The 17158-nt window shown below is 46.4% G+C and overlaps 1 protein-coding gene across 1 annotated transcript in view; it reads left to right on the plus strand.

Annotated features, from left to right (window-relative positions):
- Positions 1–5315, plus strand: part of ntrk1 (neurotrophic tyrosine kinase, receptor, type 1) — a gene marked incomplete at its 3' end in the record, with an annotated part of 45218 nt that extends 39903 nt beyond the window's left edge. Inside the window, exon 16 of the mRNA XM_079569420.1 lies at positions 5130–5315. Coding sequence (XP_079425546.1) covers positions 5130–5315 — 186 coding nt within the window. The remainder of the gene's footprint in view (positions 1–5129) is intronic.
- Between the last annotated feature and the right edge of the window lie 11843 nt (positions 5316–17158).

Genomic DNA, 17158 nt, shown 5'->3' on the forward strand with positions numbered 1-17158 from the left:
AAATTGACGAAAAATTGACGAAAAATTGACGAAATATTGACAAAAATTTGACAAAAAAGTGACAAAAATTTGACACAAAAGTGAAAAAAAATTGATGAAAAATTGAGAAAAAATGGACAAAAAATTGACAAAAAAAGGGAAAAAATATTGACGAAAAATCGGAAAAAAATTGACGAAAAATTGACAAAAAAATGACAAAAAAATGACAAAAAAGTGAAAAAAAATTGACAAAAAAGTGAAAAAAAAATGATGAAAAATTGAGAAAAAAATGACAAAAAAGTGACAAAAAATTGACAAAAAAAGGGAAAAAAATTGACGAAAAATCGAAAAAGAAAATTGACGAAAAATTGACAAAAAAATGACAAAAAAGTGAAAAAAAATTGAGGAAAAATTGAGAAAAAATTGAGGAAAAAAGTGACAAAAAAATGGACCAAAAACATCGAAAAAGTGATGGAAAAAAAATCTGATGATGTGAGGAAAAAGATCAATTTAGTTTTGTAGATCTTAGCTTTAAAATGAGGCGTTACACTGGCCTACAGGATTTGGGTAAAGCTGAACTGGAGGAAATGCTCTCGGTTCAGGCGGGAGTTAAGAGGTTAGACCAATGCCCGTGAGCCTCATGGGTCACGGTTATGGCTCATACACTTCAGAGTTCAGGCTCCGCCTCCTGGACTCGCTCACACATTTCAATAGCGAGTGGTTTGTTTGGGCCGACATTAGGAGCCTGATTTACCCACACATGCTCAGCTTATTATGACTAAAATAATCATGATTATTATTTTTTCAATAATCGAGCAGCTCTACATGACAAATATTTTAGTGTAGGTATCGAGAAAAGTAAGAGTAACCAGCCTTTCTCATAACTGGCTTATTCAAAAACAAAATGCTCTTTTGTCAGTAACTACGATGTCACAAAATAAAACCATTTGTCGTGTTTTGTATCTATATTCTAAACCGTGGTCCGAGACTTGTGTGTATTTCTAACCGTTTGTCTGGAGCCGGTATAGGATTTATGAAACACTCGTCCACAAAGGGAGGAGAGCGTAATAAAGTGCCTCTGCGAAAAACCCTCTCATGAATTTATCGACTTATGCAAATTGATCCTTCATTAGATTCCTTTTCAAGAAGCCGGCATTGATTTGTGAAACTCAACCCTCCCTCCTCTCATCTGCTGCCGCTCGGCCCGAGCTCCAGAGCCTCTCAGTCTCTTGTTACTGAAGCTGCTCTTTGGACGAGAAAGAAAGACATTTTTAATCCAGAAAAACACACAAGTTTAACATTATTTGATCAGAACGTTTCCAAAAATGGGGAAACAAACAAAATGAGTTAAAACTGCTCAAAACAACATTCATTTTCTCATTATCTCCTCTAAGCTCTAACTCTGGCAACTCATTTATTGACCTTTATTTAACCAGGATCGTACCACTGAGATTAAGAATCTCCTGGCCCCAGTTGGGAATCTATTGTACATGTTTTTAGTGGTTGGGGAAACCGGAGTACCTGGAGGAAACCAACACAGACACGGGGAGAACATGCAAACCCCACACAGAAAGGCCCCGTCCAGGTGGGAACAGTGTTAATTTTGACAACATATTTTAATTTACTTTTAGTCTTAGTCTATTGACGAAAATGTAATTCGATTTTAGTCTAGTTTTAGTCAAAAAAATATCTTCAATTTTAGTCTAGTTTTAGTCAAAAAAATATCTTCAATTTTAGTCTAGTTTTAGTCGACTAAATTTAAGACTAATTGAGTCGACTTTGCATTGATAATATTCATTATAATCATATTTAATGTTGTTCCTCTGCTTCATGTTTCTGCTCCACATGAACAAAGCTCAGAGCTGATCCTTTAACAGAGGATTTACATGATCTGAGGCTCTTTCAGACGCTCAATAGAACCTTTTCATTTTTATTTAGTCTTATTTTAGTCGACTAAAATATCTGGACATTTTAGTCACAGTTTTAGTCTCATGAGAAACTTTTAATTTAGTTTTAGTCCAATTTTAGTCACAAAAAGATCACTTTGACTAAAATTAAGACTAAATATTTTAGTCGACGAAATTAACACTGGGTGGGAATCGAACCCGGGACCTTCTTGCTGTGAGGCGTGAGCGCTCCTTCATCCTCCTTTTCTCGCTATTATTTCTTTTTAGCTTTTAGATTTGGGTAAAGCTCGGTTGAGGCGGGACTGGTGGCCCTTCTCTCTTCCAGAATGGACATGTGGCCAGGATGAATGAGAATTAATATTATTGGTTCAAAAGCGAGAATGGATTAGGCACAATAGAAAACACTGTGTTTAGTGGAAAAAACATGAAGACTCTCAAACTGTATTTTAAAGTGAACAGATTAAATGTCAGATATTTGTGATCTCTTTTTAAAGCCTTATTGTGAGTCGTAACCCGTGTCTAAAGTGTTTTCTTCTGTAATGTCTGAAGTCCAGTGTTTACGCTCCGGAGACGCAGATGTTTTTGCTGCTCCTCCGGATCGATGCGTTGGTAGTAATTATGGCGGCGGGTCAGGCCTTTTAAAGCCCCGCCCTCGACGCCGCGGGACTCCAGCGTGACCACAGACGCTCTCAGCGCCCGGAGCCGGTGGATCACGTTCCCTCCGCTCAATCCTAATCCGTTTGGGCCTCGCTGAGCTGCTCCTCGGGCCCCGGACCGGTCTGTCTGGTCCGGCCTGAGGGGGGGGAGGCCCTGGAGGGAGAGGCCCCGGAGGGAGAGAGGCCCCGGAGGGAGAGACCCCGGAGGGAGAGGCCCCGGAGGGAGAGGCTCCAGAGGGAGAGACCCCGGAGGGAGAGGCTCCAGAGGGAGAGACCCCGGAGGGAGAGACCCCGGAGGGAGAGACCCGGGAGGGAGAGGCCCCGGAGGGAGAGGCTCCAGAGGGAGAGACCCCGGAGGGAGAGACCCCGGAGGGAGAGACCCGGGAGGGAGAGGCTCCAGGGGGAGAGACCCCGGAGGGAGAGACACCAGAGGGAGAGACCCCGGAGGGAGAGGCCCCGGAGGGAGAGGCTCCAGAGGGAGAGACCCCGGAGGGAGAGACCCCGGAGGGAGAGACCCCGGAGGGAGAGGCCCCGGAGGGAGAGGCTCCAGAGGGAGAGACCCCGGAGGGAGAGACCCCGGAGGGAGAGACCCGGGAGGGAGAGGCTCCAGGGGGAGAGACCCCGGAGGGAGAGACACCAGAGGGAGAGGCCCCGGGGGGAGAGACCCAGGAGGGAGAGACCCCGGAGGGAGAGGCCCCGGAGGGAGAGGTGGAGAGACCCCGGAAGGAGAGGCCCCAGGGGGAGAGGCCCCGGAGGGAGAGGTGGAGAGACCCCGGAAGGAGAGGCCCCAGGGGGAGAGGCCCCGGAGGGAGAGGTGGAGAGACCCCGGAAGGAGAGGCCCCAGGGGGAGAGGCCCCGGAGGGAGAGGTGGAGAGACCCCGGAGGGAGAGGCCCCGGAGGGAGAGACCCCGGAGGGAGAGACCTCGGAGCCCCTTTTGGATGTTTTTATTGTTGCTTTAGAGGAGAAAGGTTAAATCAAAGGTTAAATCACTGACAAAAATGAGACAAAAACAAGGATAAAATGCAACAAAAGAGCAGCAAAAACATGACAAAAAAGCAACGAAAAAGCGACAAAATGGCCAAAAAAGCAACAGAAAAGTGATGAAAACATGACAAAAAAACAAGTGACAACGCTGCAACATTGGGAAGAAAAAGATCAATTTAAATGACTTTTGCAGTTGTTGTCTTAGCTTTCAAATGAGGCGTTACCTTGGCCTAGAGGCTTATGAACTTGGGTAAAGTTGAGCTAGAGAAATAAGGCCGGAGTTAAGAAAAGAAAAGATTTGTTGTCCTTTATGTTTTCATATAGAATAAGGTGTTTTATGCATCTAAATAATGTGTAGAGGCCGTTTTCAGAGGTGGTAAGTATCAAAAAGAGGAAAAGAGGAGCGTGTAACTTATGAGAAACAGATATAGAAAAATACACAGGGCTGTTTTCATCCCACTCTTTAAAGGGACTACACAGAGTTTAAAAATGCTAAAATGAAGTATTTTCCTCCCCCCACATGTTCCTCCATGTCCTCATGTGTACAATGAGCTCAGTCCTGTTCACCACAACTGCCTCTAAAATCCTGCACTGTCACTTTAAAAGGTGTTACTTCGGGTCAGAAGTACCGTCATGCATGAGCTCAATATAGAAGGTGCAGTTACACGTATGACCTGAAGTGGCAGAAGTGAGAATAAAATGGTTAACTTGCATCTAGTTCCTTTAAGGCGTCTTCAATGAGAAAAATGAGGGGGAAAAAACGTAAATTCTCTAATACTGGCCTGTATTCCATTAGAGGCCGGGTCTCCGACAGAGGCCGGGTTCGCGGCTGGCGGAGGCAAATTAAAGCCGGTCTCTAAAACAGGCCGGGGCTTTTATTAGAAACTATAGCAGTAGAAATATTCCCCATGTTAGGAATTTGTCTCATACTGGTGTAAATGAAAACTCACGTGCAGGAAGTAACAAACGGGAACCCGGGCCGAGGGGGGACGCTGCGGAGGAGCTGATCCCAGCGTATCTATATTTGGAAACAGGGCAACAAATGTCGTTTTAATAAAGTCTCCATCGCGTCTTCAAAGCACGTCCAGCTGCTCCGTGTGCAGGTCAGTCCCACGCCTCAAAATAACTCCTCCCATCAGCGCGAGCGTCTCGTCTTCTCTCGGGTCAGTCTCATGATCGATCACAAACACAAACGCTCCGTCTAAACTCGCCTTTTACACAAGATAACAACAAATAATCCGGTCCGGTAAAAACGAAACAGAAACCTGCAGTGACACTGATGTCAAAGCTCCGCTAACAGCAACGAAACACTTCCTGTTGTCCCGACAAAATAAAAGGCGTCAATGTTCCAGCCGCTGGGAGAGGGTTTGAAATGTTAATTAATAAATGAACCTAATATTTTAGGTCCAAATGGACACAAATCTCGTTTTTCTTCATTTTCCTGGTCGTCAGTTTTGCTCAAATAGAAATAAAGGCCTGTCTCTAACTGTGGCCTGGTTCCAATAAAGGCCTGGTCCTGATGCCCTGGAGTAAATAAAGGCCCCGGCCGATATTAGAGCATTTACGGTAATCTTTCTTTCTGATTGTCTGTTTCTCCCACAGGCCATTGAATGCATCACACAGGGGCGTGAGCTGGAGCGACCGCGCACCTGTCCCAAAGAGGTGTACGCCCTGATGCAGGGCTGCTGGCACCGCGAGCCCCAGCAGAGGATGGTCATCAAGGACATCCACAGCCGCCTGCTCGCCCTGGTCAAGAACCCCCCGGTCTACCTGGACATCCTGGGATAGGCCACACCCCCTTACCTGGACATCCTGGGATAGACCACACCCCCTTACCTGGACATCCTGGGATAGACCACACCCCCTTACCTGGACATCCTGGGATAGACCACACCCCCCTAACCTGGACATCCTGGGATAGGCCACACCCCCTTACCTGGACATCCTGGGATAGACCACACCCCCTTACCTGGACATCCTGGGATAGACCACACCCCCTTACCTGGACATCCTGGGATAGACCACACCCACTTACCTGGACATCCTGGGATAGACCACACCCCCTTACCTGGACATCCTGGGATAGACCACACCCCCTTACCTGGACATCCTGGGATAGACCACACCCCCTTACCTGGACATCCTGGGATAGACCACACCCCCTTACCTGGACATCCTGGGATAGACCACACCCCCTTACCTGGACATCCTGGGATAGACCACACCCCCCGGTCTACCTGGACATCCTGGGATAGACCACACCCCCTGGTCTACCTGGACATCCTGGGATAGACCACACCCCCGTTTACCTGGACATCCTGGGATAGACCACACCCCCTTACCTGGACATCCTGGGATAGACCACACCCACTTACCTGGACATCCTGGGATAGACCACACCCACTTACCTGGACATCCTGGGATAGACCACACCCCCTTACCTGGACATCCTGGGATAGGCCACACCCCCTTACCTGGACATCCTGGGATAGGCCACACCCCCTTACCTGGACATCCTGGGATAGACCACACCCACTTACCTGGACATCCTGGGATAGACCACGCCCACTTACCTGGACATCCTGGGGTAGACCACACCCCCTTACCTGGACATCCTGGGATAGGCCACACCCCTCTCCACCTGGATGTCCTACGATAGGCCACACCCCTCTTCACCTGGATGTCCTCCGATAGGCCACACCCCTCTCCACCCGGATGTCCTCCGATAGGCCACACCCCTCTTCACCCGGATGTCCTCCGATAGGCCACACCCCTCTTCACCTGGATGTCCTCCGATAGGCCACACCCCTCTTCACCCGGATGTCCTTCGATAGGCCACACCCCTCTTCACCTGGATGTCCTACGATAGGCCACACCCCTCTTCACCCAGATGTCCTACGATAGGCCACACCCCTCTTCACCTGGATGTCCCGGGACGGTCCTGACCTCTCGTACCTTGATGCCTTGTTGTGTCAGACCTACATGTTTACTTCTGCAGTGGGGGGGGAGGGGGGCGGGGCCTGAGTGTCAGTGACGAGTGTGGGGGTCACTCAGATATAGCAGACGTCATTTATTATCCAAAAAAAACACAAGAGTAAATAGACTTTTCATGTGTGTTACCGTTTTATTTCACGTAAAGATGGGAGCAACATCTGAGAAGGTTAGCGCCCCCTTCAGGTGAAACAAAGGCTCTCAGAGAAACAACCTATGTGTTTGTCAAGATGAAAAGTCAAAGTATCGCTAAAGCCGTTAATCTCCCGGATATGGATCTATCTATCGCCAGAACAACAAAAGATTTAATGCTGTAGAATTAACCTCCTGAGACCCGAGAGTTTGTCTGTTGTGCATTTTATAATTGTTGTTTGGGATAAGTCGGACCTAATAAGTATAAGAACTAAAATGTGATGTTGTACAGGAAGTATGTGAGGACAGTGGGTCTATCAGAACCTTATGAAATATCGTTTGCTGTTAAGGGCCAGAAGGTCCTAATTAGTCAAAATTCAAAATGTCAGCCTAATATCATAAGTGCACTACAAAAAGTAACTATCAAGCATTGGCTTAAATGACTTGAATTGAGGAAATGTTTCTTGTTTTGAGCGGTTTTCACTCATTTAGACACTTTTCCTGATTGGACTGAGTTTACTTTGCTTGTTCGAGGACATTTCAGACCAGTTCTAGGGTAAATCTCGCTTGAAATAAGAAAGTCAAATCACCAATGAGACAAGACCAATTTTCTTTCCCCATTGGCAAAGAAAATGACCTGAAATAAGGACGAAATGTATCGAAACGAGTCAGAAACATCTCAGAACAAGTGAAATAATCCAGGACAAATGCCCAACAACAATTTAACCAGTCAAAACAACTAAAATTTGGATCATTTTGCTCAAAGTGAGATGTTTATACTGATCTAGTTAATTACTTTTTGCAGTGTAGTGAAGGTTAAGAGGTTAAAACTAACTCTGCAGTTGAATTCTCCAGGTTCAGAGCTTCAGAATGATCTGCAGCTCATATTCACTTAGATTTAGTAAAAGTTGTGTTTTTCAGGCGATGAGAGTTCAGTATCGGTTCAGTATCGGATATTTGTAGCCAATACCCAATATCGTGTTTTTTCCAGTGTCGGTTCACTGCAAAAAGTAATTTACTAGATGAGTTTAGAAGTCTCAGTTTGAGCTATTTTTTGTGATTTTGACTAGTTAAGATGTAGTCGGGCATTTGATCTGGATTATTTCACTTGTTCTGAGATGTTTCTGACTCGTTTCGATACATTTCACCGTTTTTTCAAGTACGTTTCTTTGCCAATGGGGTAAGAAAACTGGTCTTGTCCCATTGGCAGTTTTACTTTCTTATTTCAAGCGATATTTACCCTAGAACTGGTCTGAAATGTCCTCAAACAAGCAAAATAATCTGGGTCCGATCAGGAAAAGTGTCTAAATGAGTGAAAACCGCTCAAAACAAGATGTATTTCCTCAATTTAAGTCATTTAAATGCGTGATATTTACTTTTTGTAGTGTTCCGGTATCGAATATCAGTATCGGATCGTGAACAAAATAAAAATATACAAAAAATAAACTAAAATCTACTTCCGAGACAGATGCTATCATAGAGGCTGGGCTAAATAGGCTAGCTATGTAGCACGCTAGCTATATCATTTATTTCTACGACAATATACCACTTAGTATTTTAGTATAAGATTTACAACAACATGACTATACAAATGTGCCACTTACAATAAATATTTACACTGTAAATCCATCTAAATAGTCCCGAGTTTAACCACATGGCAGAATAAATAACGTTATATCGTCCCAACGCTTCACATTCACTGATGTCCGAGCGGCTACAATTACTAAAATATGTCACATTTTAATCCCACATGACGAAGAGACAGTGTTGGACATAAATAAATGTCTTTTATTCAGATCATTTGGACAGATTTTTTACCTGGATCATTTTTCTTTGGAGAACTGCTGTAGAAGGATTTTGCTGATTTTCTTCTCACTGACATTGGTGTAATGTTATGATGTCACCACAAGATGGCGTGGGCAGTGTCCCCACATGTGGGTCTCAGGAGGTTTTAAAGGAGCCGTTTTCACCCAGAGGGGGCGGGGCCTCGGATGTTGCTCCGTCTGCAGTTTGTTCATATGAGACTAAAGGGTTGTTTTATGGAGAAAAGAAGATTCCAGTGAGTTAAACTTTGTTCTTGTAAATTCTGCCTTAAAGGAACTGCTGTTGGCGCCGCCCGGTGACGGAGGCGCCAGATTCTTGTAAATAGGAATATTTTTTATGAAGGACTGAGCTGTAGAAGCTGTGGTTGTTTCTCGTGTATATCTCACGTCTCACTGTTTCTGGACACGTTGTTCCGTCGTCGAAAACAAACCAGGAGTTTCATGTTTTCCCTCGTTCTGTTCCTGGATCTGAACCAACAGGAAACTGTGCTCGACGTTTCTACTGCACATGTGTCTTTATCCTGGTGACAGGGATTTACGAGCATGTTCCTGTCTGAAAGTGAACGCTTGTCTTCTTTCTAGATTCGCTCGTTCCAACAGCTGCCTTTAGGGGGAGCTCCAGGCCAGTTTCAAATCCAAATCAATCCAGTCTCTTCACACCTTGGTAACACTTTAAAGTAGCTACACCTTCGTTAGCCGTTAGCGCCTCCGCTTCACAGCTGGAAGGTCCCGGGTTCGATTCCCACCAGGACGGGGCCTCTCTGTGGAGTCTGCATGTTCTCCCCGTGTCTGCGTAGGTTTCCTCCGGTTTCACCTACCACTAAAAACATGTACAACAGGTGAATCCTCCAGCAGGTGATTCTGACCATCAGCCTGGCTCCACATCATGGAGACGGGTCTCCGGGCGCGGCCGTCGCCCACTGCCCCGTACGGGCCTCAGTGTCATCGACACGTTTCCCTCCAGCAGGGTCGGCAACGTCAGGCTCGGGGGCCAAAACCGGCCCTCCATCATCAAACTCTGGCCCTCGAGATGATTTTGAGAAATATTATGACCCAAATCAGAGATGAAATGCCTGTTAAAGTACTCTAGAAATGTTAAAAATACTGTCAGTTCCTTCAAATGTCTCAGCAGAGCAGCTTTTAGACCATAATCCTAAAAGAAAACTCCAAGAATACTAAGAAATGACTTAAATCTACTTGAATTAAGAGATTAAATCTAAAGATTGAGTGGATTTGATCAAACCTATTCTTGCCGATGGAACAAGCACAAGTTTTTTTCTTAATTCAGATTATTCTGTATAATTTCAAGTGAAAAATAAATATTTTTTACAGTAAAAGTTAATTTGTCTGATTTCCAGTGGGATTTCTGTTTGTTCCATTGGCATTGCTGTTTTTATCTGATCTTAGATTAGTTCAAACCGACATAAATTTAACATAAAAAACCTTTATTCAAGTGATTTTAAGTCATTTATCTAATGGACATTGTTACAGTGTAAATGATAAACAACACTGGCATAAGAGAAAGTGAGGCTTTACTTCAAATCCTTCAATCGGAGGCTCTTGGTCTTTTGACAATGAAGAAAACTGTCCCTCCACCGAGCGAACCTGCCGACCCCCGCCCCCCCCCTGCCCTACAGGGACAATAAAGTAAACAAACAAAACCTGATTTAACCTGAATAAATGATGAATTAACAAAATGAATAGTTCACATAAGTACGTGAACTATAGTACTTTAATAACTACATTGTAAAGTAGTTCTTCAGTGTTCGTCACACTTCACTAATGAAGTGTTTATGATGAACTGAAGAGTTAATGCATCATTTATTGAGGCTGAATAAGGTGAGGTTATTATAAAGTGTTTCAGTGGGGCATTAAAAAAACAATAGTCTCTGCATTAATTGTGCCAAAGTGAAGGCCTTAAATGTTTATTCACTTCCTGTTTTTAATGAAAAAGTCAAATTTAGGATCCCAAACATGATCAACTGCACAGTTTTTTCTTCTGTTTAGATATTTTTTGGATACATAGAAAGCAAATAGCAACAAAAAAAGGCATTAAATGTAACTTGCTACAGCCTGTATAAACTCGTCCCGTACATTTACATTATTTCAAACTTTAAAACCACAAAGATCTAAGCCTCCCTTATGTGTCATGTGTTCACTTTCAAAGATAAACTAACCCTGAGGAAACTAAATGTTTCAGGTGAAATCGTGAGAAGTGCTGAAACAAAACAGCTCAAAGTAACAGGTTTGTTCTTGGTCCTGGTTTGTTTTCGACGAGGAAACGACTCTGTAACATAGAAAGCTTTAAAAGACTTTGCATATTGTTCTTGTCTCCTGTGTCACTGTCGGGTCGTCAGTGCTGACTTCGTACTCTCAGCCAAGATGTGTCTGGGTTTGGTCGGCCTCGCGCTGGGTCTCATTTCTGAGGTCGAAGGTCAACTCGTCCATAAAGTCACTGCCTTTGGACTGAAGAACGTGGGGTCAGATCCACTTTGAGGACGACACGAACCTCACCAGGCGAGTCCCCACTGGTCACTAAGCTTTAGAAACGTGGGAGTGGATTAGAGAGAATCAAATACTAAAGGCTAAATCACTGGGTTTGTGGCTCGTGTCTCTGTCACAGCTGGACTGATCCACATGAAACAAACACTGTCCCAAAGTCCAGGGTCTTCTCTCTCAGCACGAGCCTCCCTCTGTAAATACTACACCCTGCACTTTGTATATGTCTGCTGTTTGAATAAAGACGATGTGCCTGACCCGTCCAGATGTCTGTCTGTCTGTCTGTCTGTCTGTCTGTCTGTCTGTCTGTCTGTCTGTCTGTCTGTCTGTCTGTCTGTGTACACTGTGTTCCAAATTATTATGCAAATTACATTTTTCTAAGATTTTCTAAATTGTCAACTCAAATGAGAGTCAGCATAATTTTCAAGTCTTTAACTGGTCGAGGATCATTTAAATATGGTGGAAAAAATCTCCCAGTGAAAACAGTATTTTTTTCAAAAACAAATATAGTAAAAACCTCAAAATCCACTGTTCCAAATGATGATGCAACTTATCGTTTCAATACATTTTAAAGCTTGTAATTAACTGAAAATGGTCATTTGTTGTATTTGTAGCATTAGGAGGTCATATTTACTGAAATCAGAAGATATTTCAATCAAAAAAATATTAACAGGTGAAGTTATATTTTACCATAGGAGCTTCTTTGAGCAGCTTCAAAATTCTTAAATCCATTAAACTTGTGAGTTTTTGGACAGTTTCTGCTTGGATTTCTTTGCAGGATGTCAGAACAGCCTCCCAGAGCTGCTGTTTGGATGAAAACTGCCTCCCACCCTCATAGAAGTTTAGCTTGAGGCTCCAAAGGTTCTCAATAGGGTTGAGGTCAGGGGAGGAGGGGGTCCACATCATGAGTTTCTCTCCTTTTCTGCCCAGAGCAGCCAGTGATGCAGAGGTTTTCTTTACAGCAGGACATGGTGCGTTGTCATGATGAAGAGGATCTTGTTCGGGAAAACACGGCTCTTCTTTTTGTAGCATAGAAGACAGTGGTCAGTCAGAAACTTCACATATTTTTCAAAGGTCATTTTCACACCTTCAGGGATCCTAAAGGGGCCGACCAGCTCTCTCACCATGATTCTGGCCTAAAACATGACTCCGCCCCCTCCTAACTGACGTCACAGCCTTGTTGGGACATTTCGGCCATTCACCAACCGTCCACTACTCCATTGATTTGACCATCCAGGGTCACACGGCCTCATCAGGGAACAAGACTGTTTGAAAATGAGTCTTCATGTGTTTCTGAGCCACTGCAGCCGTTTCTGCTTCAGCTTCAATGAACAGTTTAGGGGAGGCCGGATAGAAGGTTTATGCACAACTGCAGCCTCTGGAGGGTCGGCTTTGTAGCAGCTGTTCTCTTAATCTGATGTGTTTGTCTGGCAGAAACCGTCCTCATTGTGCCTTTATCTGCACAAACCCGAGTAGTTTTTCATTTAACTGGGCTCAACCTGAAAACTAATCATCCCAGGTCTCTGAGATTAATGTCAGTGATTCATAGAGCCCCGACACCATCCATGAGTTTCATTATTATTGTTTTTTTCTTTTTACCTTTTTTATCTATCTATCTATCTATCTATCTATCTATCTATCTATCTATCTATCTATCTATCTATCTATCTATCTATCTATCTATCTATCTATCTATCTATCTATCTATCCAACCATCTAATTTCTGTGGTTTCTTCATCAACATCTTATAACATCTTATAAAGTGAGGAGTCTTCAGTGAAATGAATCAAAACTGTCGCGTTACAAAAGTTTATTACGACACTTAGAAAAAAAGCATTATTCAAACAACATTTAAATACAAAAGGTTATAAAGACTTGTACAACCAAATCCGAGCACCACCTTCCGAACACCTGACCTTCTCAGTGTCTTTCGCCTCAGATAAAGATTTAAACCAGATTTAAACCCGGCCGACGAGGGAAAGTCCGGCACAGAAAACGCTTTTCTGGTACGAACAGAAGGACGTGTTCTCCGCTGCCCGAGCCTCTGACCACGATGCACCTACATGTTCCACCTGGAGGTTAGAGAGAGACTTCTACAGAAACCAGAGCGATGTGTGAGATGATCCACCTCTGAACCCCCACCTGAACCCAGAGCATGTTCTCCAGTTTACACAAAACAGCAGCAAACGAGGAGGAAAACACAACAAAAAACAGACAAAAACGTGACAAAAACACGGCGATGACGCAACAGAACAGTCACGATCAGTTCAGCAGGTCTTAGCTTTCAAATGAGCTGCTTCTCTGGCCCGTAGACTGATGCTCTCCACTTCAGAAGCTTTGAAAATGTGCTCGGTTCAGGCGGGGGTTAAGCTTCGACAGAGCAATGACACCGCCCTGTGGACACCAGTGGAAGTGCGTCAAACATAAAGAGCTGTAATTAGGGAGGCACCGATACCACTTTTCCTAAAACCGATACTTTGATTTAAGTACTCGCCGATACCGAATACCGATACGAGTACAAGGCATTTTCTTCAACGTTCTTACTTTTTTCACAGCAGATTAGTTTGTAATTAGTTAATTTACTCATGTACATTTCCTTAAGTAAAGTTGGCGACACATTTAAGAGCAGTTATATTAGAATTGTGCTGATGCCATTTATTTATTTATTTTATTTTTATGTCTCTGTCCATCATAGACAGAAAAGCCCATGTCCAAAAGCTCCCAATGCCTGAGCTTTATTCATTTATGTGTTTTTATGTAACAATAGTATTGAGATGTTACTTAAATGGTCTCTTTTCGTCTTTACTTCAGCTCCTGTAGATTTTCTCGTGTGTTTGTAGTAACTTAGCGAGTAGCTACAGCGTTTTCATTGTTCTGCTGCAGCTCATTTTCCCTCAATATAAACATGCTGTATGTCTGTAATCTGGATTTTCTGAGGACTTTTTAGTCGCTGGGTTAGTTTTTCAGATGAATAAACCCCTGGGCATAAAACGGCGTCAGAATGGCCAAAACCGTTAGCCGCGAGTTAGCAACGTTAGCCTGTATGTTGTAAACACTGCAGACGCTGCAGCACGAACAACATTTAGCTCTGGTTAAATCCAGCTCAGACTCTGGTTTAGAGAGCGCAGTCTGTAATAAAGTCAGCTCTATGTGGATTATTGTGTTTACACTAAACCAGGGGTGTTCAAAGTGCGGCCCGGGGGCCAAATGCGGCCCTCAGACAAATTTTTGGTGGCCCTCGGCCTTCTTGCTGATCGGTACACATCAAAAGAGATAGTCCTTTTTACTTGAAATGTAATAATTCTACACAATTCTAACTAACTAATTGTGAGACTGAGCTGAATATGAAGATTTTAAGCATAAATAAAGGTATGGGGCACAATTAAAACCTCTGCCATTCAAAGGTTTCGCGGCACTGATCACCGATCTACGGCCCTTCACCCGGTGTGCTCTTCAACATGCGGCCCCCCCATGAAAAAAGTTTGGACACCCCTGGTATAGAGGGATTATTGTATTTACACTAAACAATTCTCCAGTTTGTTTCTTCTTCTCTCCTCAGCTGAGAGCTGCGCCTCGTAGCTGCGCCTCGTAGCTGCGCCTCGTAGCTGCGCCTCGTAGCTGCGCCTCGTAGCTGCGCCTCGTAGCTGCGCTTTCCGCACGTCAAATGGTATCGGTTTCTGGTTTCGGGACCTCATGAACGAGTACGAGTTTGAGTACAAGCATGTGGTATCGGCCCGATGCTGGTATCGGTATCGGTGCATCCCTAGCTGTAAGTGTAAACATTGACGTGTGAGATCTGGAGCTTCTCTAAAGTCAGAGCCCACAGAAGCTCCAGGAGCGGCTCCGGGAGCGGCTCCAGGAGCGGCTCCAGGAGCGGCTCCAGGAGCGGCTCCAGGGGCGGCTCCAGGGGCGGCTCCAGGGGCGGCTCCAGGGGCGGCTCCAGGAGCGGCTCCAGGGGCGGCTCCATGGGCGGCTCCATGGGCGACTCCAGGGGCGGCTCCAGGGGCGGCTCCAGGAGCGGCTCCAGGAGCGGCTCCAGGGGCGGCTCCAGGGGCGGCTCCAGGAGCGGCTCCAGGGGCGGCTCCAGGGGCGGCTCCATGGGCGACTCCAGGGGCGGCTCCAGGGGCGGCTCCAGGAGCGGCTCCAGGAGCGGCTCCAGGAGCGGCTCCAGGAGCGGCTTCAGGAGCGGCTCCAGGGGCGGCTCCAGGGGCGGCTCCAGGGGCGGCTCCAGGAGCGGCTCCAGGAGCGGCTCCAGAGGGCTCCAGGAGAGGCTCCAGGAGCGGCTCCAGGAGCGGCTCCAGGAGCGGCTCCAGGAGCTGCTCCGGGAGCGGCTTCAGGAGCGGCTTCAGGAGCGGCTCCAGTAGCGGCTCCAGGGGCGGCTCCAGGGGCGGCTCCAGGGGCGGCTCCAGGGGCGGCTCCAGGGGCGGCTCCAGGGGCGGCTCCAGGAGCGGCTCCAGGGGCGGCTCCAGGAGAGGCTCCAGGAGCGGCTCCAGGAGCGGCTCCAGGAGCAGAGGAAGCAGGTTCGTGACTCTTCAGAAGCACGTCAGAGGTCATTGAGGTAAGAGCTAACGTTGTGGGTAAACTGAATCTTCACACAGGAGTGAGTTCCTCCTTTAGGCTCGACACACGAGGGTCACGTGACTCCGAGTCGGTCTGGGTTCCATCAAACCCCAGTGTCGGATCAGAAATGTCTTTTATGGAATAAATTAACACAATTCTTCTGTTTTCTGGTTCTAAACGACACATATTTTTGTATTGGCATCTGAAAACAAGAATCACTGGAAAGAATGGTCCCCAGCCCGACTTCCGAGTGAATCCTCCTCGGAGAAGAACAGTGGCCTCCAGAGAACCCTCGCTGAAGTCACCTGTGCATCGAGCCCTTTGGTCATAGGTTCCACTCCCCAAATGGCACAAAAGTCACTTTAATCCTGCGTGGACAAAGCGAGCTGAGGAGGTTCTTCTGGTCCCAAACCGGAGAACACGAGAACCTCACAAACCTGGTCAGTGTTACGATGAATAAACGTCCAGTAAAGTCGAGGCACAGTGAGGTTATTCTGGAACTCCGGGTTTGTGGTTAGCATTTCTGGGATTACTTTTATATTAACTGCAGACCGGGAGCTCAGAGCGGAACCAGGCGCTGTCGTCATCGGACTGACTCTGGGACTAACTCTGGGACTGACTCTGGGACTGACTCTGGGACTGACTCTGGGACTGACTCTGGGACTGACTGTGGGACTGACTCTGGGACTGACTGTGGGACTGACTCTGGGACTGGCTCTGGGACTGACTCTGGGACTAACTCTGGGACTGACTCTGGGACTGACTCTGGGACTGACTCTGGGACTGACTCTGGGACTGACTCTGGGACTGACTCTGGGACTGACTGTGGGACTGACTCTGGGACTGGCTCTGGGACTGACTCTGGGACTGGCTCTGGGACTGACTCTGGGACTGACTCTAGGACTGACTCTAGGACTGACTCTGGGACTGACTCTGGGACTGACTCTGGGACTGACTCTGACTCTGGGACTGACTCTGACTCTGGGACTGACTCTGACTCTGGGACTGACTCTGACTCTGGGACTAACTCTGGGACTGACTCTGGGACTGGCTCTGGGACTGACTCTGACTCTGGGACTGGCTCTGGGACTGACTCTGGGACTGGCTCTGACTCTGGGACTGGCTCTGGGACTGACTCTGGGACTAGGACTGACTCTGGGACTGACTCTGGGACTGACTCTGGGACTGACTCTGGGACTGACTCTGGGACTGACTCTGGGACTAACTCTGGGACTGACTCTGGGACTAACTCTGGGACTGACTCTGGGACTGACTCTGGGACTGACTCTGGGACTAACTCTGGGACTGACTCTGGGACTGACTCTGGGACTGACTCTGGGACTGACTCTGGGACTGACTCTGGGACTGACTCTGGGACTGACTCTGGGACTGACTCTGGGACTGACTCTGGGACTGACTCTGGGACTGACTCTGGGACTAACTCTGGGACTGACTCTGGGACTGACTCTGGGACTGACTCTGGGACTGACTCTGGGACTGACTCTGGGACTGACTCTGAGACTGGGACTGACTCTGGGACTGACTCTGACTCTGGGACTGACTCTGAGACTGGGACTGACTGTGGGACTGGCTCTGGGACTGACTCTGGGACTGGCTCTGGGACTG

Source organism: Gobius niger (genome assembly GCF_951799975.1).
Source record: "Gobius niger genome assembly, chromosome: 13".
Classification (NCBI taxonomy): Eukaryota; Metazoa; Chordata; class Actinopteri; order Gobiiformes; family Gobiidae; genus Gobius; species Gobius niger.